The sequence below is a fragment of the Theobroma umbraticum genome, unplaced genomic scaffold (genome assembly GCF_002168275.2).
Source record: "Theobroma umbraticum cultivar Fairchild unplaced genomic scaffold, ASM216827v3 scaffold_12.0, whole genome shotgun sequence".
Classification (NCBI taxonomy): domain Eukaryota; kingdom Viridiplantae; phylum Streptophyta; class Magnoliopsida; order Malvales; family Malvaceae; genus Theobroma; species Theobroma umbraticum.
Genome location: NW_018397272.1, coordinates 2,574,922 through 2,596,541, shown reverse-complemented (window position 1 = coordinate 2,596,541; position 21,620 = coordinate 2,574,922). Strand labels below are relative to the sequence as shown.

The 21,620-nt window shown below is 32.4% G+C and overlaps 3 protein-coding genes and 1 pseudogene across 6 annotated transcripts; 3 read left to right on the top strand and 1 right to left on the bottom strand.

The window, feature by feature from the left end:
• Window positions 1–675: 675 nt before the first annotated feature.
• On the top strand, window positions 676–1,672 carry LOC110426826 (proteinaceous RNase P 1, chloroplastic/mitochondrial pseudogene; annotated as a pseudogene).
• Window positions 1,673–10,142: 8,470 nt separating this feature from the next.
• On the bottom strand, window positions 10,143–12,123 carry LOC149526482 (uncharacterized). The gene is made up of 2 exons (XM_089785375.1): window positions 12,033–12,123; window positions 10,143–11,462 (listed from the first exon to the last, which is right to left on the bottom strand). The coding sequence occupies exons 1-2, from the start codon at window positions 12,121–12,123 to the stop codon at window positions 10,519–10,521; spliced, it is 1,035 nt and encodes a 344-aa protein (XP_089641501.1). The 3' UTR covers window positions 10,143–10,518.
• Window positions 12,124–13,047: 924 nt separating this feature from the next.
• Window positions 13,048–15,893, top strand: LOC110426675 (transmembrane protein (DUF872)). Of its 4 annotated transcripts, none has more exons than XM_021441957.1 (3): window positions 13,048–13,184; window positions 13,738–14,057; window positions 15,566–15,893. In XM_021441957.1, exons 2-3 carry the CDS (start codon window positions 13,784–13,786, stop codon window positions 15,643–15,645), a joined length of 354 nt encoding a protein of 117 aa, XP_021297632.1. In that variant the 5' UTR covers window positions 13,048–13,184; window positions 13,738–13,783; the 3' UTR covers window positions 15,646–15,893. The 4 variants fall into 4 exon arrangements, with proteins under 4 accessions (XP_021297632.1, XP_021297631.1, XP_021297633.1 ...); XM_021441956.1 differs by having other exon boundaries at window positions 13,729–14,057; XM_021441958.1 differs by lacking the exon at window positions 13,048–13,184 and adding an exon at window positions 13,579–13,597 and having other exon boundaries at window positions 13,729–14,057.
• Window positions 15,894–16,507: 614 nt separating this feature from the next.
• On the top strand, window positions 16,508–21,045 carry KIN11 (SNF1 kinase homolog 11). Its single transcript, XM_021441871.2, has 11 exons — window positions 16,508–16,701; window positions 16,815–17,003; window positions 17,500–17,684; window positions 17,778–17,960; window positions 18,109–18,240; window positions 18,489–18,674; window positions 19,208–19,297; window positions 19,370–19,453; window positions 19,763–19,894; window positions 20,225–20,467; window positions 20,602–21,045. The coding sequence occupies exons 2-11, from the start codon at window positions 16,823–16,825 to the stop codon at window positions 20,713–20,715; spliced, it is 1,530 nt and encodes a 509-aa protein (XP_021297546.1). The 5' UTR covers window positions 16,508–16,701; window positions 16,815–16,822; the 3' UTR covers window positions 20,716–21,045.
• The last annotated feature ends 575 nt before the right edge of the window (window positions 21,046–21,620 follow it).

Genomic DNA, 21,620 nt, shown 5'->3' with positions numbered 1-21,620 from the left:
TAGGTCTTTTACATCCCCAATTGTTGTTAGTCTTTCTTCTATTCGCCGGTCAGTTTTTGTTTCCTCACCTGTCGTATCGGACTCTCTCTCCTCCACTGGTACCTACTTTCTCTCTTAATTAATGCTTTATTCATAGCATAAAAGAGGGATGCGTGGGTTGTTACATCACGATAAGGATTGAAGATCTTAATTTTGAATGAAGATAAACAACAATTGACTAAAACTAAAAATGTAGTGTACAAAGAAATCTTCCAAAATTTACATTAAGGGTAGACTTTCTTTTCCTTTACTTAATTATAAAATAGTACATTCCCAATTACTATATGATTGCTTACAGATTATTTTCTCTCTTCCTTACAATTTTCTTTAGTGAAGGTTTCAAGTAAATGTCAATCTTAAAGCTGCTACATCAATCTGCATAATTTATGAAGGTACTTTTTCATCTGTAAAATCTGAACAAATTACATTATTGCATATATATTCTCTCTTTTACATTCTAAACTGCTTCGATGAACCATGTCATTTTGCATTTTCTTAATATTTCATTGGTAACTGGCAATTCTTTGATTTAATAACCACTTAATGACGTGCTAGGCTTCAGCAGACAAATAGATGAAACTACAATTGATGTTGTTTTCCTATGCCCTTCTCAAGGGATTTGAGATCTATGAAAAGATGTGTTTGGATAATATCCCAATGAACGAAACAACCTTAACAGCTGAGGGAAGAATGGCAATTTCAATAAGTGATGGTCACATGACATTTGATATGGTAAAGAAAATGACGCAATCAGGTATAAATCCTAAATTGCGTTCTTATAGTCCTGCTCTAAGTGTTTTCTACAATACTGGAGATGTTGACAAAGCATTTGATGTTGAGAAAGGCATGCTCGAGCATAGTATTCATGCACAAGAGCCTGAATTGGAGGCACTCTTAAAAGTAAGTACAGAAACGGGAAAAGGTGACAATGTGTGTTACTTATTGCATAAAGTAAAAACGAGTGTGAGAAAAATGTCACCTTCTACTGCAGATATAATTGTGAAATGGTTTGAGAGCAAGGCAACCTCAAGATTGGGGAAACAAACCATGGATCAGAGATTTATAAAGAAAGCAATTGAAAATGGAGGAGAAGGTTGGCATAGGCAGGCCTGGTTGGATAAAGGTAGATGGAATATATCATATACAGCTATTGGAGCTGATGCATTATGTAAATGTTGTGAGGAAAAGTTGGCTTTAATAGATCTTGATCCTGTAGAAATGGAGAACTTTGCTGAATCATTTGCATTTATAGATATAAAGAGAAAGAAGCATTTCAGATTTCAAAAATTTTAAGAATGAAAAGCTTCTTGATCTCTTTTCAATCGCTTTAATCATGTATGCAAATTTTGATAAAGTTGTATTTATTTGCTTGCAGAAATGGCTAGACTACTATAGGCGGTTTGAAACTATGGTAGATACAGCTAATGTTAGTCTTTTCAGCCAAAGAAGATTCATGCCATCAAAGGTTAGTTTGGCTTGAATGAATAGGATTCACTACAACTATACCCAATTGTTTTCCTCTGCTTTTTTGTGAGTAATATTGATTCAATTTTATTAGGTGAGTCTTCTTGACTTAATTTTAGTTGAAACATTGGAATTCTAATTTTCGAATTTTCAGGATGGTTGGACATGATTTTAACATGCTTAAGGATGATAGGCTAACAACCACATATTATTTCTTTCTTTTTATATTGATCAGTAAAAGATCAATAACTTTATTGTTTTCTTCAATATAGAATAACACCTTAAGTAAGATCTGTAATAGTTTGTAATTAAAGATTATTATGCCTTTAATGATTGTGTTGGTTGCACTAGCCTTCTTTATTTGCAGTTTGATTATTCTAGTATCTTTAAATTAGGATGAAGTAAGGCACAGCTTCAGCCACAGGAGGTATGTTTAAGTTTTATGCAATAAACATGCATGACAATTTAGTATTGGGGAATGCTTTTAATGTCTCTCATCTTTGCCCATTTGTTCCCTTCTTACCCATTGCTTGCATTTTGATTAATACATACTTCCTAATGAGTCTTGCCTAAACAATCATGTATTAATGATTTTAACTTTGCATATATAGGATGTCAGGCTCATCTTCCACTAACTGTTTAGATGTATATTCAGATACAATGCAAGTTATATCATTCGAATATAAAAAAATACTTGAAAACAATAGTTTTTAAATTTTAATACTTATAGAATAGATTCATATAATACTTATTAATTGCAATCTAATATTATTTACTATTTATATCCTCTTATTTTACATGAATTAGAATATAGTATTTAGACAACTTTTCTATACATGAATATTTAAAATACAATAAATATCCATTCAATTCATTGAACAAAATTTTTAAAAAAATTTTGGTTTGCTTTTATTTATTTTAGCAAAAAAACTTTAAAACAATAATTTCTTACTTTTAATACTTAAAAGATAGATTCATACAATATTTATTAATTACAATTAAATATTATTTACTATTATACATGAATGTTTAAATCTCAATTAATATCTATCCAATTCATTGAATCAAATAAAAAATAAAAAAAGATTACTCATTTCTCAGTATACATAGCACACAGTCATCATTAAATAAATAAATACACTCAATTTAAAAAAAGACTACTCATTTCTCAATATCCAATTCATTTCTCATTGCATATATGAAGATAGATACAACTACAAATTTTACAATATTCTTCTTATTTGTTATTTCTGGTATCTTTTCTTTCAACAATCAGACTCCTAACTGCTCTTAGTTTCTTTTCTGCTCACTACACAATTTCCATTTCCTCCCCTGTCAAGTCCAACTCTCTTTACTGTGACGGTACATAAGGTAAAAGATTACCTTTGCTTTTTTTTTTTTAAACTCCAAACACGATATCTACCTTGATTGTTTTGCTTAGCAATTGAGATTCTACTACTGTTGTTATATGATATGAGTTATTCATAGTTTGTTGTTATTTTTCTATATAGTATTTTGCATCTTATGTTAAATTTAACAGGTTTCTTGGAAAGCTTTATCAAGGGTTGTCAGCTCAGTTCCAAATCTCTACTATGGGTGACAATTATCAGTTATGAATGGTTTAAGGAAAACTAAGAAATTTGAACATCTTTTGTTTTGTTTAATTCACTTACAGGGAAGCCTTGTTGTCATTCTTGGATTTGTCTTCCAAAAGCTCTTCAACCACTGCTTCCAATATTTCTTCAGGTATTTTTTTCTTTTCTTTGCTTTCATAAAAACCTTCCATTACCACTCCTTTCACCCATGTTGGTATCCCAAAAAATTAGAATTTCCTTAACCATAATTTGTTAATTTATTATAGCTAAAAACAGAATACTTGATCATCTCTACCTGACTACTTTAAGCTCATTTCTTTCTTTGTTCATGTATAATGAAAGACAAAAGCAACATTGACATAATGATTTCTATACCAATTACCATCACAATTTTAAGTTGAAATGTTATTCTTGCATGTCCAGAATCTTTATTTGTTGGGGTATTCTCTTTTAGGGTAAGCCTATTATAATTCTTGGAATCTGTCTTCCAAAAGCTCATCAACCACTACTTCCCATATTTCTTCAGGTATTTCTTCTTTTCTTTTCTCTCCTAAGTGTCTTCCATTGCCACTGTTTTCCCCCATTTTAATTTAGGTCAGCTGAAAGTAGAATACTTGATTATCTCTACCCTTCTACTTTAAGCTCATTTCTTTTTTTGTTCATGTATAATCACTAACAAAAACAATATTAACATAATTATTTCTAAATCAGTTACATTGATAAATGCCACTTTCAATGGATATGGAAAAATTTTCTATTGGCGTTTTTATTTTTGCAAACAGACTACAATTTTTAGTTGAAATGTTATTCCTGCATGTCGAGAATCTTTATTTGTTGGGGTATTCACTTGCAGGAAGGCCTGTTGTCATTCCTGGATTCTGTCTTCCAAAAGCTCTTTAGCCACTGCTTCCAATACTTTTACAGGTATTACTTCTTTTTTTTCCTACTAAGTATCTTCCCTCATTTGATATCCCAAAATATCAAAGTTTCCTTAAGCATAATTTATTAATTTAGTGCAGCTAAAAATAGAATACTTAATCATCTCTGCCCTACTACTTTAAGCTCACTTCTTTCTTAGTTCATGCATAATGAACAACAAAACTAATATTGACATAATGATTTTTATACCAGTTACCATTATAAATTCCATTTTCAATGGATATGGAAAAAATTTTCTATTGTTGTTTCTGTTTTTGCAATCAAACTACAATTTTTAGTTGAAATGTTAATCTTGCATGTCGAGAATCTTTATTTGTTAGGAAGCTGCTTAGAATGCAATGCAATGCAATTGCCAATTTGGGTACTCTTTTCTGTTAAGGTCACATTTGTTTATGTATTGAATACAAGTCATGAAATTCAGATCTTCGTTTCAAGCTTTTTTTTTCATCAAATATATGTTTGTTACTCTAGCCTTTTACTTGATATTTGTATCACTCTGACCAGTCAATATGATATTAATTTTTTTATTCCTGATTGCCTTGGTTTCTTAATATTTTTCTATACATTTAACAATCTCTTCATAAATAACTTATTGTAAAAATAATTTACATTATATTTCAATTTTTAACTTCTTTAAATTACATCATTTGTTATTACTATATTTACATTATGCACTGATATATTAATCTTTTTTAAGTCTACTACAACACGTGGAAATGGACCAGCAATAACTAAGTGACTTGGAATTATACAAACCACCAAAACTAGTGAAAGTGAAGGTCATACGAATCTGACAGTCAACAACACCGGATAATCCACATACACTTTTGAGCTTTGATTTCATTGTTATTGATATCAAGGTAACTTATTAAAAATCAAAACCTTTACTTAAATGTTTCTTACTTTACACTTTTTAATAATATACTAAAATACAAATTTATTGTTTTTATCTCTTCCAGAAAAATGTAATGCAAGTAATGATGAGAAGTTCAGATGCACAACAATTCAAATCTATTCTAAAAGAAGGCTTTGTATATTTGATTGATAAATTTCGGGTTATGAAAAGCAAAACCAGCTACAATGCTTTGCCTGGTGATTTGATGATCGTTTTTTCAAAAGTAACGCAAGTGAAGCAAATTCATGAAGATGGAATTGCATATCCTACTCATCATTTTAACTTTACAGACTATACCAAACTTCATGACAGAATATACTAGAACTACGTTTTGACAGGTATTAAAACAAATATCCTACATAATCAAACACATTCAGTCATTTAACTTCTAACTTTTACACTATGTTGTTTCAATTCTAAAATTATAGATGTCATTGGAGTGTTGACAACAATAACTTCTGCAAACAAAGTCCACCTGAATCACAAAAGCACTCCTGTTCTCAAAAGGGACACGTATCTACAAAATCTCAAGTAATTACTATGAGGAGTGTATAATATATTTTTATGTCAATATTTTTACATGTAAATATAGGCATTTTAATATAAATAGACTACTTAACATACCATGTTTCTTTTGTTATAAACTTTTTATAGTAATAGTACAATCAAAGTTGTGTTGTATGGAGAATTGGCCTTGGAAATAAATGAAGATGAACTACTTCGAAACAAGCCAAACATTGTTCTTGCTATAGCTAGTTTAATGATCAAGACTTATATGCGTAAGTTGATCATTACAAATGTTTCATACAATCACCATAGCTTTTTACCATAAAAAACCATAGTTAGTTAACTAATAACATTTTGTAGGATCATATATGCATCTTCCTGCTCTACAACCAAAATTTATATCGATCCTGTTATTCCTGAAGTAGAGGAACTAAAGGCGACGTGATGTTGTGCAAACTGAAAAATTACATTATTTAATTTAAAACAACCTTGAAAGTATTCTACTTATCACTGACAAAACAAAATTACAGATACCAAAATGAGCCAATTCATGCCCAGCTGCAAAAAATGAAAGAGGGAAATCCCCTACAAATTACTCAATCAACTCCGATCCAAAAAGCAATAGTTGAAGACTTGCTGGCAATAGAACCAAGGAAAACAATGGTAAAAATCTATCTATACTATCATATTTTTAACAACAAAGATTTATTTACCTAGAACCATTTATAAATTAACAATAACATTTACATTATCTTTCAGAACAAGAAATTTGAGCTCACAGGAATGATAGTCAATATAGAAGCACCAAATGGATGGTACTATAATGCATGCAACGAATGTGCAAAAAGATTGAAATATCTATCTGACAAATTTTGGTATAGTACCCATGATGAAAAAGTACCAGTACTGATGTAAGAAAACTAAAACTCCATCATCAAATTCACAAACAAAATATTATTCCATAAAATGACATTAATGATATTTTTATCTATTTCGAACAGGATGATTTTGGAGCTAACAATCCAAGATACAACTAATGAAATTCAACTGATGATCTTTGGTCCGCAAGCATAAAAGTTAATTGGAGCAACCATAGCAGAACTTGCTGCCATCAAAGAAATTAACAAAATGATTCTTCCAGCTCCTGTTTAAGCCTTGATAAACACAAAGAGAACATTCAAGGTTGGACTAACAACAAAAGCTATTGATCAAGAATTGTTGGGATTCAAGGTTTTTGAGTGTAACAATGTCAAAGAAAGCTTGCTTGATGGTTGGGAAACAGAAAAAGGTACAACCAAAACAATTGAGGACTTAATCCAAGAAGAACCATCAGTAAAACAATCAAAAATCATGTATGTTAATTACCTTACTTTTCAAATCTTTTACTAATTTAACTTAAAAGCCTATAAAAAATTAGACACTAAACAAATTTTTTCTTTTCATGTATACAACAGGTCTAGCGGAAGCAACACAATAACATAAACCAAACAAATGAGAAAAAGACATATTTGACAGTCATCTAATAGTATGATCACTATGTTTAACCAAATGCAGGAACCTTTTTTTGGATAATTTAATTTGCTTATGGTGTTCTCTTTTGATTAGTTTATTGTCCGTTTTACTTAACGAACTGTTACTGTTAAATATACTATTCAAATAAATTTATCTTTTACCAATTTTCTCATGATTGAAACTAAAACAAATAACTTTTTGTAATTAATATCAATTTATCTTTTTCTTTACAAATAATTTACCTTTTGAAGATATCAAATTGAAATTCAATACAACATAATTTATATTTTCTGTAACATTTTCTGTAGCGTAGCTACGGGCACCATCTTAGTATATATATAAAGATATATTAAGATCGCCCTATTAACCGATTAATCTTGACATATGAATGTTAATAACATCATTAAGAATTAAGTACTAATGATTGTTCGACTTCAATTCCAAATATGCAAATTTTCAAAGATCTTGATTTAAATAATCGTTCTAATCCACATAAAATTATTCTTACTATATGATACGATATACATATAAGATACAACACTTCCAAATGTTTAGTATAAGCTCTCTATTGAAAAAAAAAAAAGTATTTGGATGACATAATAAAAGGGAAACTCATGCTTGAAAAGTTTCTTATTAAAAGCAAATCCTACAAACCGTTTATTTAGAATAAGTATTGTTGAATCATTCTTTATTTAATTGGGCAGTCTTTCTTTACTTTTTTTTTTAATTTTTAATCATACCTAACTAGCAAATTAACACTTGATCATTGGGTCTGAGGAATTAGGTAGAGATTTAAGAGTTTCAAAAGTGACTCAGGCAGGCCTCATTAACATCAAAAGTGTAATTTTAGATTCCCATCATAAAGTTTGAAAGGTAGATGGATTATGCTTTCAATCATACTTCCATGCATTATTATATATCAATAGTCAATAGATATCCCACCCTATAGTACTTTAAAAAATATATAAAGCTGGGGAATGCTCTGACTCATTCATTTCCTTTTGGTCTTTCCAAAGTAAAATGTGTGTGATTTTTTAATTACTTTGAATTTTCTTAATTATGATCATTTTATAGATTAGTAATAAAAATGGATTAGGAACAAAACCTAGAAACTATGTAGAATTGGACCAATTAGAAAACCCAAAACATATATATCATCAGATGGATAAGAAGGTGGTTTCATCATTCATGTGCAGTATAGTTTTTACCTGAAAGTGTTTGATTTTAAGTCTTTAAAAGGAAAAAAAAGAAAAGAAAGAAGAAATAGACATTATTTTGGAAGAAACCAACACGAAAATTAAACCATTTAATTTTAGATGAATGAAGCAGGATTAAGCATGGATTTCATTCAAAGTAAGAATAGAACATGCAAGCATCGTGAACAACTGCTCTAAATGTTTATTTTTTTTTCTTTTAAAAAAGGAGCTATATAAGGGCTAATAATGTGAATAATGCCAACATGAAAAATCAAGGAAGAAGCAGCAGCAAGTGCAAAAAATAAAATAAAATAAAATAAAATTCTTATTCCCATCTTGCTAATAAAATGACAGACTCCAATTTTATTAAAATAAAAAAAGTGGTGATTTTGATTTATATATAATATAATATAATATAATTGGGTAAATTTCATTTACGTTTTTTGTGATTTTAATTTTTCTCACATGATAACTTATGATTTTTTTTTCAATTTACATCCTGTGAATATTTTTTTCATCTATTTGTGCCATGTGAATAATTTTTATTCTCACAAGGAGGTTTTTTCAGTGAAATTATAAAAATACTTTTAAATATGAATATATAAATTAATTTTGAATTAAGGATATTTTAATTATCTTATTAGACAAAATCAACCACCTCACGTGTTCATTGTAAAAAAAAAAAAAGAAATCACAAAATATTAAAGAAGAAAAAATTGAACTTGCAAAAAATCTAAGTAGAATTTACCCAATATAGTTTTGATGGCTAGGTTTGATTTGGTGACAAGCACCGGCATCCCCTGTTTGTTTAGGGTTGAAACCATGTTATAGAAGGTTGGTCAGACTAGACCTACTCCTGTGTTGGTTACCAAAGTGTGTATGCATGCACAAAGACAATAATAAAGGCGAAGTGAACCAAATTCTTCACAAAATAATAAAGAAGTAACAGATGAAATCAGATTTATTTATTTTAAACGATATTTAATATTTTATAATGTAATGTGATTATAAATATATGATTATAGAAAATATAATTGATTAGGTTTAATGCTGTAAACTGTATCAAAGTCTGCTCAAAAGGCTATTGGGAAGCTTTGCTTTGGATTGAAGAAGTGAGATTAATAGATTGCTCTTGCGAAATGTTTTGGGTGGTCTCTCCAAATGATTTTGTCTACTTTAATCCCCTTATAGAGTCTTTTGATACCGTCCATACAAAACATATACATATATATATTTCCAAGAACTTTACCAGGTAACTTCCGCCGCCCAAAAGGGACGAAGGCAAAGTCCAACTAAACCAGACATTAGACCAACCAAATTTATTGTGTTTTGTATCACTGAATTCATTGTCTCCGTCCATACTTTTGTCTTGAGACTCTGAAGAGAAAAAGCTTTTCCTTAAAGTGGGACAAAACTTCAAAGTATGAAACATATGGTCTGCTTAATTTCTGTGAAGGAATGCGGATGGAATGTCTTTTGATGCTGATTTTGCTTTTTATATATGTAGTTTTTGGGGGAAAGAAAATAATCTTTAATTAAAAAAGTATAGATTAGTACATTTCTCCAATTTTGTTTCCCTTAATTGGTAATAGAAGAACGGTTCATTAGAAATGGACAATGTTGTTAAGCATTTCCCTTTGTCTTTTTCTATTCTTTTAAATATGCTTTGTTACAAGGGATGAGAATATGATGGTGCCAGTCGTATGCAAGTTGAGTTAAAGAGAGTAAACAGGATCTTTCATCTCACTTGTTCATTTAATTGGGCCTTGACCCTTGGGGTTTTCCTGTTCTTGAACCTTTAATAACCAAGCTAGGCTGTCAGGCTGTGCATTAACTCAGGCCTGGAGAAGCTAGGCCTGATTTTTTTATGTATATAGCTTCAGTCAGAATGCTTTCCAGCCCATGAAGGTTCATAAGGTTTGGATATTAGCTTAGGTAATAGGTAGCCTATTGATCGAGTCATGAATCCCTGAAAGCAAAATATTTCACCTGATCACTGCATATAGTTATTCATTCATTCAACTTTCTTATACATTATTTCTCCTGCAATACAATTTGGTGTCTGTTTTTCTTTTACCTCATGTGACATTAAAGAAAAGTGCAAAATCTTCCTATTTATATGGAAGTTGGCTGACATAATTTATGAGGCTGCAATGCAAGCCTTTGAAGAGGGAATTTTAACCAACTCAAGAAAATAGCAGCAACCTTGTCTATTTGCTCCGGGTTCTAAGCTATACCTGCTATAGTTTCTTTGATTTCCAATGCTGAATTACAGTGTTATAACAACTTGATGATGTTGTACAAGTCATTCAAAGAAAAGCTTTGATCAAGAAGACTCTCTTTCTTGGACAAGCTCAATATCATAGCAACTTCAATGGATTCGACTTGCCATGGAATTTGACTCACAACTCTTGTAAAATAGGCAACAGATAATTGTGTCAAGAACAATAAGGAGGGAATACAAATATGCAATCAGTAACCCTTCCAAAGCCATTGAAGAATTAAGCCCTCCCAAAATCTGGTAAACTCTTATGACCCTGAATCGAAACAAGGCTTCAATGGAAACAAGACCCATAGTTGTTGGGAGAAACAACAAGAGAGCCATAGAATTTTTACCTTTTCTTAGCAAACAGGCCTTATAGATTGCTACATGTCCTTTACAAGTTTCCATCCCTGCCACAACCAAGGCTAAGTTGCAAACCACAATCGTGTTGGCTAAGAAACAGTAGAAAACAGCTCCAAAAGCCGGTAGAATCAGGCTGATATCTGGCAACCAACATGTTTTCAGAGAATTCAAGGAAATGAAAAGGAGAGGAAAGGTTGCTGAGATGATGGCAATGATCAGGACTAAGCTGCAAAGGTGTGTTAAGAGTAGAGGTTTATAAAGTGATTTAAAACTGAAAAAGGGTGCTTGAAGAGATAGTTTGTGCTGATTGAAAGCTTGAATTATAGACGCTTTTGCTATGATGAAGGATGAAAGTGCAAAAGGCAGACTAAAAACAAAGGGAAAAACAGCTTGGGATTTGAGCGGAGAAGAGAAAGAAAACCCTGCAAGATCAAAGATGGAATCCAATTGAGCATAGGTGGTTTCGGAAAGAAGTGGTGAATTGTATTTGATAAGCGCCTGTGAAAGAAGGACAAACGCTGAGAAAGGAAGCAGTAGGAGAACTGGGATGGTGGTGAAGTAGTGAAAATATTTCAGAAAGGTATGGATCGAAGTTCTAATGATTTTTCCTGTACAATCCATCTGAGCAGATGGGGTTTCTTTAGTTCTGTTGAGGTGATGAAGGGTTAATTCCCCAAGTGATAGATTGTCTTAAGGGAAAAATAAATAAAAAGAAAGATAAGAGAGACAGACATTGATGTATTTCCCACTTGTTTGCTAGATTTGTTTAACCTGTTAGGTTACTTTTCTTCACATCTCTTGCCATCCACCAGAAACTAACACATAACTTCCAAGTTACGGGTCTTTCTCTGGTAATAATTATGGCTATCATAGCCTAAAATTTCTTAAGATTCTTAAATTTTCCATTAAAAAGAAAATCATACTCTGCCTTTCACTATCATATTTCTTACTAATGTCAATCACGTGTACATAAATATATCAAAATATAAACCTATAAATTTATGCATGTATTAAGAATAAATCAATAAATGATAGATTAAAACCATTATGTTAACGATGAAACAAAACTTATTTATATTAAAATTAGTCTATTTAAATTATGGACTAAATATCACGATGGATGCAAAGAGATGGTGATTGAAAATGCTATTGTCTCCATAAATAAAATTAGGAATGGAGATGGAAGGTTCAAAGCTCTGCTTCGGTCAAGGATGAGGAGATAGCTACGGGTGGCCACCCAGTCCCGATGCTATTCCTACCAGTAAATAGATTAGATTGGATTGAAGTAGCCTTGGAGTGTAACCTTGCTGATGCAAGAAAGCCAACTTGGGGACATAGCTTAATGGCCATACCTTGTTGTCTAAACTTTTGCCAAGAAAATTAGGGTAAAAAAACATGGTGGAGTTTATCATAGTTTGGTTGAAGGGAGCGACCACCAAATCAATGGTAGGCCATGAGACTGGTCACGATGCTACATAATTATTAATTACTTTAATAGTAAACTGTAAAAGGAGATCCATGCATTTTATCCAATTAAGTCTTGTGACATAATGAAGGGATTAAAATGAGTCTAAAACCTCCACTTGGAGATGGTATATATGTATTCAACATATTTATGATGTGGTGCTCGAAGTGAAAAACCAAAATTTTTGTTTCAATTGAATTCCTTAATAAAATAAAACTAATTAATAAGACCTACAGACTAAAAGATATAGATGGTAGTAATGATAAATCAATATCAGACTAATCAGCTTTTTCGGTTCTTAAAAATCCATTGTCTTGTAATTACGGACATAATTTGTCACATACATTTTATCTTATTTATTTCAAAATTTGAATTTAAAATTTTAATATATTTTAACTTTTAATTATTAATTCTTTTAAATTATTTAGAAATGTTAGAAAAAGAAAAAGAATACATGCCCCAAAAGCTTTTAAATTGTAAAGTTTTTAGGGTTTAATCAATTGAGTTTAATAAACATGAAAAGATACCAGAACTAAACTTATCCTAGATTGATAGATTATTTATTTTCTTTAAAAAATAAAAGAAAAGAAAAGCTTGGCAGTGCTAGAATTTTAGAGCTGATTATTTGATTGTTTGCATATCATAATTAAAACTTTATAAAATTTATGTATAAAGTATATATTATAAAGTTAACTACTCATATTAGACTTGTAAACTGTTTTAGCCAAATATACCCCCACTGATTCCACAAAATCCACCCTTGTTCCAGCTGGGGGTCTACATGATAATCAAATAAATCTCAAGGGTACTTACGTCATATCATATTAAAACAAATGAAAATTCCATAACCTCTCTTCTGAATTTTTGCTTTGAAGTTTCAACATCTCTGGTTTTGCTTTATTCCTTTCTTCAACAGATTGGCTATCATATTCTCCTTCTCTCCTCTGTAAGTCCATTCCTCTCTCTTTTTATGTATTTATCTTTACTATTTATTTTTCTGTTTTTTTCGTTTGTTTTTCAATAATCAAATTTGTTTGCCACTGGGGTTATTGAGAATTGAATTATATTAGGATTTTAGTTTCTGGGTCATTTAAACTTTCAACTTTTTTCTTTTATTTGATGATTACCCAGTTTAATATTGGCTCAAAGTTAGGTTCTTTTCTGCTGGAACACTGAAAAAAGAGAAATTTTGGTTGTTTAATGATTTTATCTTGGCTCCTAAATTGTCCAAAAGGAAAAACTGCAATTTTGATGTTAATTGGTCTGATTTTTATTGAGATAATGAATATCAAACTGCTCAATTTTATGTTTCTTAAGCTTGGTCTCTGCATTTGGATTTTGAGCTTGAGAGGTCATCAGGTGGGCTTGTAAGCAAGAATAAAGTTTAGTTCCTTGTTGGATTTAGTAGTAAATACTGTTTATTCGTGTATTTCTTTTAACTTCTTTATTGGATATCTGAAGTGAGAAATTTTTTTGTCTTTTTGGCTTAGACAATTCAGGTTTATCTGCAAAGTATCCTAGAAATTAGTTAAGGGTTTAACTAATATGTCGTCTAGGCGTAATGTTCGTTACACTCCTTTGGCTGGTGATGAAAATGAATATGATGCAAACGAAGGAAGGCGATATGACCCACGATTTGATTATACACCAAAAGCCTTTGATAAAATCCCATGGAAGTCCATTGCCCTTGCTGTCTTTTTGCTTTGCCTTGGATCCCTGCTTCTGTTTCTTTCATTTTTCATCTTCACCGGGCATATGGGAGGAGAAAAATCACAAGCCTATGGCCTTCTAATCCTCGGGATTCTTACTTTCCTTCCAGGTACACAACTGATTCTACAATAAATGCTTTAACCAAATGGTGAATAAAAAGTATTCACTTATGCTTTTATCTTATCCTTTGAAATGGGGCTTTTGTTTGACAAGTTGAAAGCATTTCTCATTGTCATGCTTAATTTACTTTTCCATAATGACTGATATCATAAATTAATAATATTTTGTTAATTAATGAAGAAATGGTAAGTCAGGGTTCTCAAAGAGGAAAGTTGTTAAGAGTCCTTGGATAATAATTGAATGCTGTAGTATTGAGCTGCTAGGAATTGCATGAAGAGAATGGCTGATCATTTACATCTTTGATGAACTATGCTGTCTTCCTTCCAAAAGTTTTATGCCGATTGTGGATACTTATATTGCGCTCTTAGATTTGCTTTCCCGGACAAGCATGTTGGTTTACCATTTTTAGCTTTTGGGAGAAGGTGGGATGGTGAAATCATATTTTATATGTTTCAAGTAAGCTGTTTGTTTGACTGGACTTGAGTAGATCAATTGGGAAAAATGCTTGGGAAGTTTTATGAAATTGCTAAAGCATCTGATGTTAAAGTATTGATCCTTGATGTTGTGGTTATTCGTAGTCATAGAATGTTGCATTTTCTCCTTTTCTTTGTATTGCTGCTCTTTGGGAAGTTTACATCGAAGATGACATTACCCCTGTTTGGATGGAGGGAGAGGATATGAGAGGAGTGGAAAAGGGGTTGAAATACTCTCCTCTTAGGACGGGCAGAAGATCTCCATTCAAATCCTCAATTTTTTATTCTAGTTCCTTGAAGTTTAGTGGGAGAAATTCTTCTTTTGACTTTATCTTTTAAAGATGAATATGCTTTTGTACTTTCAGTTTTATGCCCTATAATTGTGTTTTCACCCAAATACTAAGGACATTTTTTTTTTTTTGGATTTGGAGGAAGGGGGACTCGAACCCTGCTCTTTAAGTAGGGGGATCATGCATCAACCAATGATCAAATGCTCAGGTGCCCCAAATACTTAGGACATTATTGTCAAAGAGATGCTAACTTATCTCGTGCTTACCTCTTCCTTACTCTTTTTTACTTCCCCCTCATTTTATTGCACCATTTTGCATTCCAACCTCCCTAACATACTGTGAAGTGTGAAGCTTTTCTTTTTTCTTTTAGTTACCAGGGGACAACCAGTTATCCGGCAAGCTGTAAGCCTGTAACAAGAAAATTGTAATTGCATTTATTCACACACTCTACTTATTTCATCATGCCCTGCATTGGAATGAACGTTCCTGCAATTAGGAATTACATACCAAAAATAGTGCATGAAGCAATGGCATATGATATGACACAACAAATCAGTTTTTCAGCATTGCAGGACAAATAGATTTTTCAAAACTATTCTGGGAAAACTTATCAACTGTCTTTCTGATGTCTCTTGCAAGCTTCTAGTGATCTGCCTTGAAGTCATCTTCAGCTAATATCAAACTGCAAAAGAGATTGACCAACATTTGATGGATTTGGAACTTGTATGGTGCAGGTTTTTACGAGACTCGGATAGCATATTATTCTTGGAGGGGAGCTGAAGGATATCGCTTCGCTTCCATTCCAGATTATTAGGACATGTGCCTTTTATGATGCTCCTGGAATCAAAGCATGCCTTGCCTCTATGAGATGAAGTGTATCCCTTACATCACACTTAAGAGCTTTTGCCTACAGAACAATACCAAGTCTGTAAATTGTTTAATTTTGGGTGTAACTTGTTTGTTATTGTAAGCATGAGGGAGAAAACATGCATGATTACTTTAAGATTCTTTCTTCTTCTGAGCCATTCACTGTCCAATAATCTTATGTTTGATTTGCACAAACCCTGTAGTCAACTTTTGCCTTTTAATAAAAGTAGTTACAGCAAATGGACAGAAAAATGCCTCTTCAAGTTCAAGGTGGACTAGTTTGAAGGAAACTTATATGATAATAATAATAAAAGTAAAACTATTATTTTGTTTTGTCCATATCAAACAAGCCAAACTTACTGTCCGATTGATGTGTGAATGCCACCTCATCCAAATCTTTTCTCCTTTTGACATGTAACTAAGTTTATCTTTTATTCGCATATTTACCTTTATTGTTTTTATTTGAATAATGCTACTAGTATTGATTTAATTGAGGCTCGATAATGAATAATTTGAATTATTTAAAATTAAATTCTCCAGAGCTATAATTTATGTAACCAGATATATGTATATTAAAAAAATAAAAATAGTTTGACCCACAAATGAGAATGTAGCGCCTCTTCTAAATAAAGCAAACACTTAATTTGTTTTCAACTGCGGATTCCTTTTTTATGAATTTCACTTCGTTTTCTTGTTATGTAAAAAATAACTTGTAAAATTTTAATCCCTGATTTGCCCTCATAAAACGATGAAATCCCGCGTCGAATCTATCCCCCTTCAAACTCGAAGATTGTACGACAAAAAGAAAGGGGGCATCAATGTCATTCCGTCCAATCCCAAGGGCAACGAATTCTCTTCCCCAATCAAAAAAAGATGGCCCTTTTTTGGACCAATAAGAAAAATCCTTGTAAACTCTCGTATTCTCTCTAGTTTGCTCTTTCTCTTCTCCGATCGGATTCTCCACCAAGAAAACCCCTAGCCCAGGCAGCTCCAATCAAATTAGGTAATCTTGTAATTAATCTTCATGATTTTAACGCTCTGCTTTGCTTGATTGTGATTTTGAATTTGATTTTGATAGTGATTCTTCTTCTTTTTTTTTTTCCTGATTTGGTTTAGGAAACAAAATGGATGGATCAGGAGGAAGAGGAGTGGATAATGTCTTACCGAATTACAAGCTTGGAAAAACGCTTGGTATTGGTTCGTTTGGAAAGGTTAAAATTGCTGAACATGCTTTGACTGGTCATAAGGTTGCTATTAAGATTCTTAATCGGAGAAAGATTAAGAATATGGAAATGGAGGAAAAAGGTAATTTTTTTAAAAATATTCCGTTATTTACTCATAATTATAATTTTTTTTTCTTGGTTTTGACTTATTTTTTTTATATGTTTTTGGTTTTTAATGAAATTTTTTAGGTTTTGTTTGGTGGTTGAAGTAAAAGAATAAAATGTAAACCTTGAGAAATAAGAATATAATTTTATTAGAATAACAAAATTAGTGATTTTTTAGTTTACTGTTTATTAATTACATGATTTGTTAAGTTTGTTATTTTAAATGATTGAATTTTTTAGGTTCTTTTTGGTTTTATTTTTCTTTTTGAATACCAAAGTGATTGATTCGTAAATGATAAAATATTTTAATTTTATTGTTGTTATATTAGAAACAATTCATTGATTGAAACGAAGATGAAAACCCTTAGCAGCTTCTCTGACCCATCTTTTGTGTAAATCTTCAGTGCATGAATTCTTGCATAGAGTAGTGAAACTGTATATGATTGATTTAGAGCCCTATTTTCTTGGTGCAGTTAGAAGAGAGATCAAAATTTTGAGATTGTTTATGCATCCTCACATCATACGACTCTATGAGGTGATAGAGACAGCAACAGACATTTTTGTAGTTATGGAATATGTGAAGTCTGGAGAACTCTTTGATTATATTGTAGAGAAAGGAAGATTGCAGGAGGATGAAGCTCGAAACTTTTTTCAGCAGGTGTTGTCGGATATTCTTGTTTATTAGTGTTCATCTACTTGTTTTTTCTTCTGATAAATTATTGGACTGTACTAAATCTTTGTTTGGAAACAGATAATTTCTGGGGTGGAGTACTGCCACAGAAATATGGTCGTTCATCGAGACCTTAAGCCAGAGAATTTGCTTTTGGATTCTAAATGCAATGTGAAGATTGCCGATTTTGGCTTGAGCAACATAATGAGAGATGGCCATTTTCTGAAGACAAGTTGTGGCAGCCCAAACTATGCTGCCCCAGAGGTATGGATTTTGTGAATTAAAATTAATGATGGGTTTTTTACATTTATGGTCATGAAAAGGTGGTTGTTTAGTCTTCTTTTATCTAATAGAAAATTTTTGTCATGTTATGATGGCATTTTCTAATGCATATTGATCTCCATTTTTATAGGTTATTTCTGGGAAATTGTATGCTGGACCTGAAGTGGATGTATGGAGTTGTGGTGTGATATTGTATGCACTTCTTTGTGGCACCCTTCCTTTTGATGATGAAAACATTCCCAACCTCTTTAAGAAAATAAAGGTAAGCGGCATCCTTTTTTATTTTCATAGTTTGATATGTCTTTTATGTCTCTCTGACAAATCAGTCTTTTTTTTTTTTGAAAGGCGACAAATCAGTCTTGATTGTTTGGTTATGCTCATCTGATCCTCACTTGTTTGTTTCTTAATTCTCTCAATAATTTCCAAATTTGATTTTTTTTTCGTGTTTCTTACTTCTGCTTAACTCCTGAAAGTGCTGATACCTTCAATTTTTCATTATTTGTCCTTCAGGGTGGTATATACACTCTTCCAAGCCATTTATCTCCTGGTGCTAGAGATTTGATCCCACGAATGCTTGTAGTTGATCCAATGAAGAGAATGACCATACCTGAGATCCGCCAGCACCCGTGGTTTCAAGCTCATCTTCCGAGATATTTAGCTGTTCCCCCGCCAGATACAATGCAACAAGCAAAAAAGGTTGTTGATTTTTAATCCTACTGTCAACTTCAGTTGTAAATACACTTGCTTATATACTGCTTTATTAACCCCGAAATGGATTGATGTGAAAATTGACCATTCTGGTTGATTAAATTTGCCTAGACTGCATGTCCTTGTAAAGCTCTGAACATTTTCCATTTTTGGATGTAGTTTTGCTACAATGTGATGCCATGGTTTGTGTCATGTGGAAAACAAACCTTTTGAGCACTCTTGCTATTACTGTTAAAATGGGATACTTTTTTAATTATTGAGTTCTCTCCTTGTTCGTCATTTGACTCTTGGGAATGGGATTGCTCCAATAAGTTACTTCCTACTATTCCTTACACCCTAACATCCTTGTTTTGGTTGGTGGCACAAGCCTTGCCTGAGTAGTTTCTTTTTCATGTCTTAAGATTCAGCTGCAGCCATATGGTAATGCCTGAAAACTTCTGAAGTCTGCTATAATAGATGCTTTAATAATTGTTAGTTGTTATTTTGTCATGTGCTAGTTCCTGATTGAAAGATAATTACAGATTGATGAGGAAATCCTTCAAGAAGTGGTGAGGATGGGATTTGAAAGGAACCATCTGGTTGAATCTCTTCGCAACAGAATTCAAAATGAGGTTTGAACTTCTTCAACTCCTTGTTTGCATGGTTTTTTAAGCAGTTCTTCTTATGCATTGAGCATCTTCCAGGGAACTGTTGCTTACTACTTACTATTGGACAATCGATTCCGAGTCTCCAGTGGTTATCTTGGAGCTGAGTTTCAAGAAACTATGGTGCGTTTTTATTTGTACTTTTGAAATTTATTTTCAATATCTGAAGCTGCTCATGTTATTGGATTGATTAACATTGCTTATCTGAAGATGCCCATGTTATTGAATCGATTAACATTGCTTATCTGAAGCTGCTCATGCCATCGAACTGATTATACTCATGGAAAAAATTGACTCATGATTTAATAGAGTCCCCTGTTGATTGGACTATTCTGTTACATTTATTGATTGATATAATCTTTCTTCTTCCTTTGCAGACTTTCATATTTAGTTGAATTCTAACTCTTTTTTTGTTCTTTTGATTCATTAAAGGAATCTGGCTTCAATCGCATGCATCCAAGTGAACCTTCTGCTCCAGCTGTTGGACACCGCCTTCCAGGATATGGTGATTATCAAGCTATGGGTTTAAGGGGCCTTGAGAGGAAATGGGCTCTTGGACTTCAGGTCAGGTTTTGTTATTTTCAAGCTGTTTTCCTGCACAGATCCAACCTGCTATTACATCTGATAGTAGTTAATTAAGTGATTAGACATCAATTGATGGGCATTCTAAGGTCTGTGTTTTTATTTCAAATAATGACTGCCATATGAAAAAATGAACTAGCAGGAGAAATGTGGTTGATACTTTTACTAGTTGAAAAGTTGGGATGATTGAGACTAGATTCAGTATGTAGGACATGTGCAGTAGCAATAGTGGGACTAGTTACTTTGATGCACCCGCACCAAAGGTAGACATTGTATTTTTTGATTATCATTTTCAATGTTTTTATTTTGTAGTCTCGGGCCCATCCTCGTGAAATCATGACTGAAGTTCTCAAAGCGCTGCAAGAACTCAATGTCGGTTGGAAGAAGATAGGGCATTACAACATGAAGTGTAGGTGGCTTCCAAGCATTCCTGGTCATCACGAAGGCATGGTTGACAATCCTGTAAACAATAATCACTACTTTGGGGATGAATCAACCATTATTGAAAATGATGGTGTTATCAAGACGCCAAATGTTGTCAAGTTTGAAGTGCAGGTACTGTCTAACTGATAACTCTGATAGTAAATGGAATTTTACGAGAAAATTGGGTGTTTGCAGCTGATGCTAGGAGTTTCTTGTTGCCTCTGATAAAAGTGCTAATATGTTTTCACTGCTATGATTGTTTACAGCTTTACAAAACTCGTGAGGAGAAGTATCTGTTGGATCTTCAGAGGGTTAACGGGCCTCAGTTTCTCTTCTTGGATCTTTGTGCTGCATTTCTTGCGCAGCTCCGGGTCCTCTAGCATGAGAAGGCTGTATTTCCAAGGACCCTTGTCCATGAATCTCCTATGATGCATGTGAATAAGAACATTTGATGTATATAACACTTTTTCTTTTTGTTTTTTTTAGTTTGACTAAACCTTCACTTTTTTCTTGTAACCCTCCATTTTAGATGGGTGATTGTGGAGTCAGTCCTCAACGCTAGGGTTGGCCAATTACTGTGTTAGTCCAAGTTTGTGACACAGTTTGCCCTTAATCATAACTAGGGTTTCCACAATATTATGGAACCAAAGGGAAATTTTTATAAATTATCATATGATAGAATTAACCTTTTGGTCTTTTGGATGGGTGTTTCTTTGGGTCTCGAAAATTATGCATTAATGTTTACATAAGTAAAAAATTCTGATGGGGTGGGACATGTGTTGTGTCTCTCCCCACTCCACTGTTAATGGAGTAGTTTCAGCATTTAGTAGCTAATCATTTGTCCTTCATTGTATAAATGTGAAGGATTTATCTGTGAAAAACTCAGCAACTGAGCATTCAACTGAAAGTATGAGAAATTGTGTTAGCTACAGAATGCAACTAGGAAGTAATTCTACGAGCAGCCAGACGATGGTACTTTGTCTGTGATATAATAAGCGAATTTTATCATGAAACTTGAACAGAATCCAACTTTGGTTTTGGTTTTTTAACTCCACCATTTGGAGGTAACCATTTCTGGGGCAAACCTTGATCATAGCTCATAATGAATCGGGACAACGCAGAAGATTTATTTCTGGGAGAAAATAGCAGGTAATCAAGATATGTTTTTATGGAAGCTTGGGATCAAGATTTCCCTTGTCCAGGCCTTAATTATACTTCGTGTGAAAAGTACATTTTAACTCTAAATTCTTCAATTTTCATGGTTGCTCATATATGAGAAAAAGGA

What these genes read in the sequence shown, in the direction of transcription:
- LOC110426675 (XM_021441957.1), top strand. Translation starts at nt 13,784, where the DNA reads ATGTCGTCTAGGCGTAATGTTCGTTACACTCCTTTGGCTGGTGATGAA. An exon ending in GATTCTTACTTTCCTTCCAG is followed by an intron (nt 14,058 to 15,565) that starts GTACACAACTGA and finishes TGTATGGTGCAG; the next exon opens with GTTTTTACGAGACTCGGATA.
- LOC149526482 (XM_089785375.1), bottom strand. Translation starts at nt 12,123, where the DNA reads ATGGCCATTAAGCTATGTCCCCAAGTTGGCTTTCTTGCATCAGCAAGG. An exon ending in CCAATCTAATCTATTTACTG is followed by an intron (nt 11,463 to 12,032) that starts GTAGGAATAGCA and finishes TTTTCCCTTAAG; the next exon opens with ACAATCTATCACTTGGGGAA.
- KIN11 (XM_021441871.2), top strand. Translation starts at nt 16,823, where the DNA reads ATGGATGGATCAGGAGGAAGAGGAGTGGATAATGTCTTACCGAATTAC. An exon ending in TATGGAAATGGAGGAAAAAG is followed by an intron (nt 17,004 to 17,499) that starts GTAATTTTTTTA and finishes TTCTTGGTGCAG; the next exon opens with TTAGAAGAGAGATCAAAATT. An exon ending in CAAACTATGCTGCCCCAGAG is followed by an intron (nt 17,961 to 18,108) that starts GTATGGATTTTG and finishes CCATTTTTATAG; the next exon opens with GTTATTTCTGGGAAATTGTA.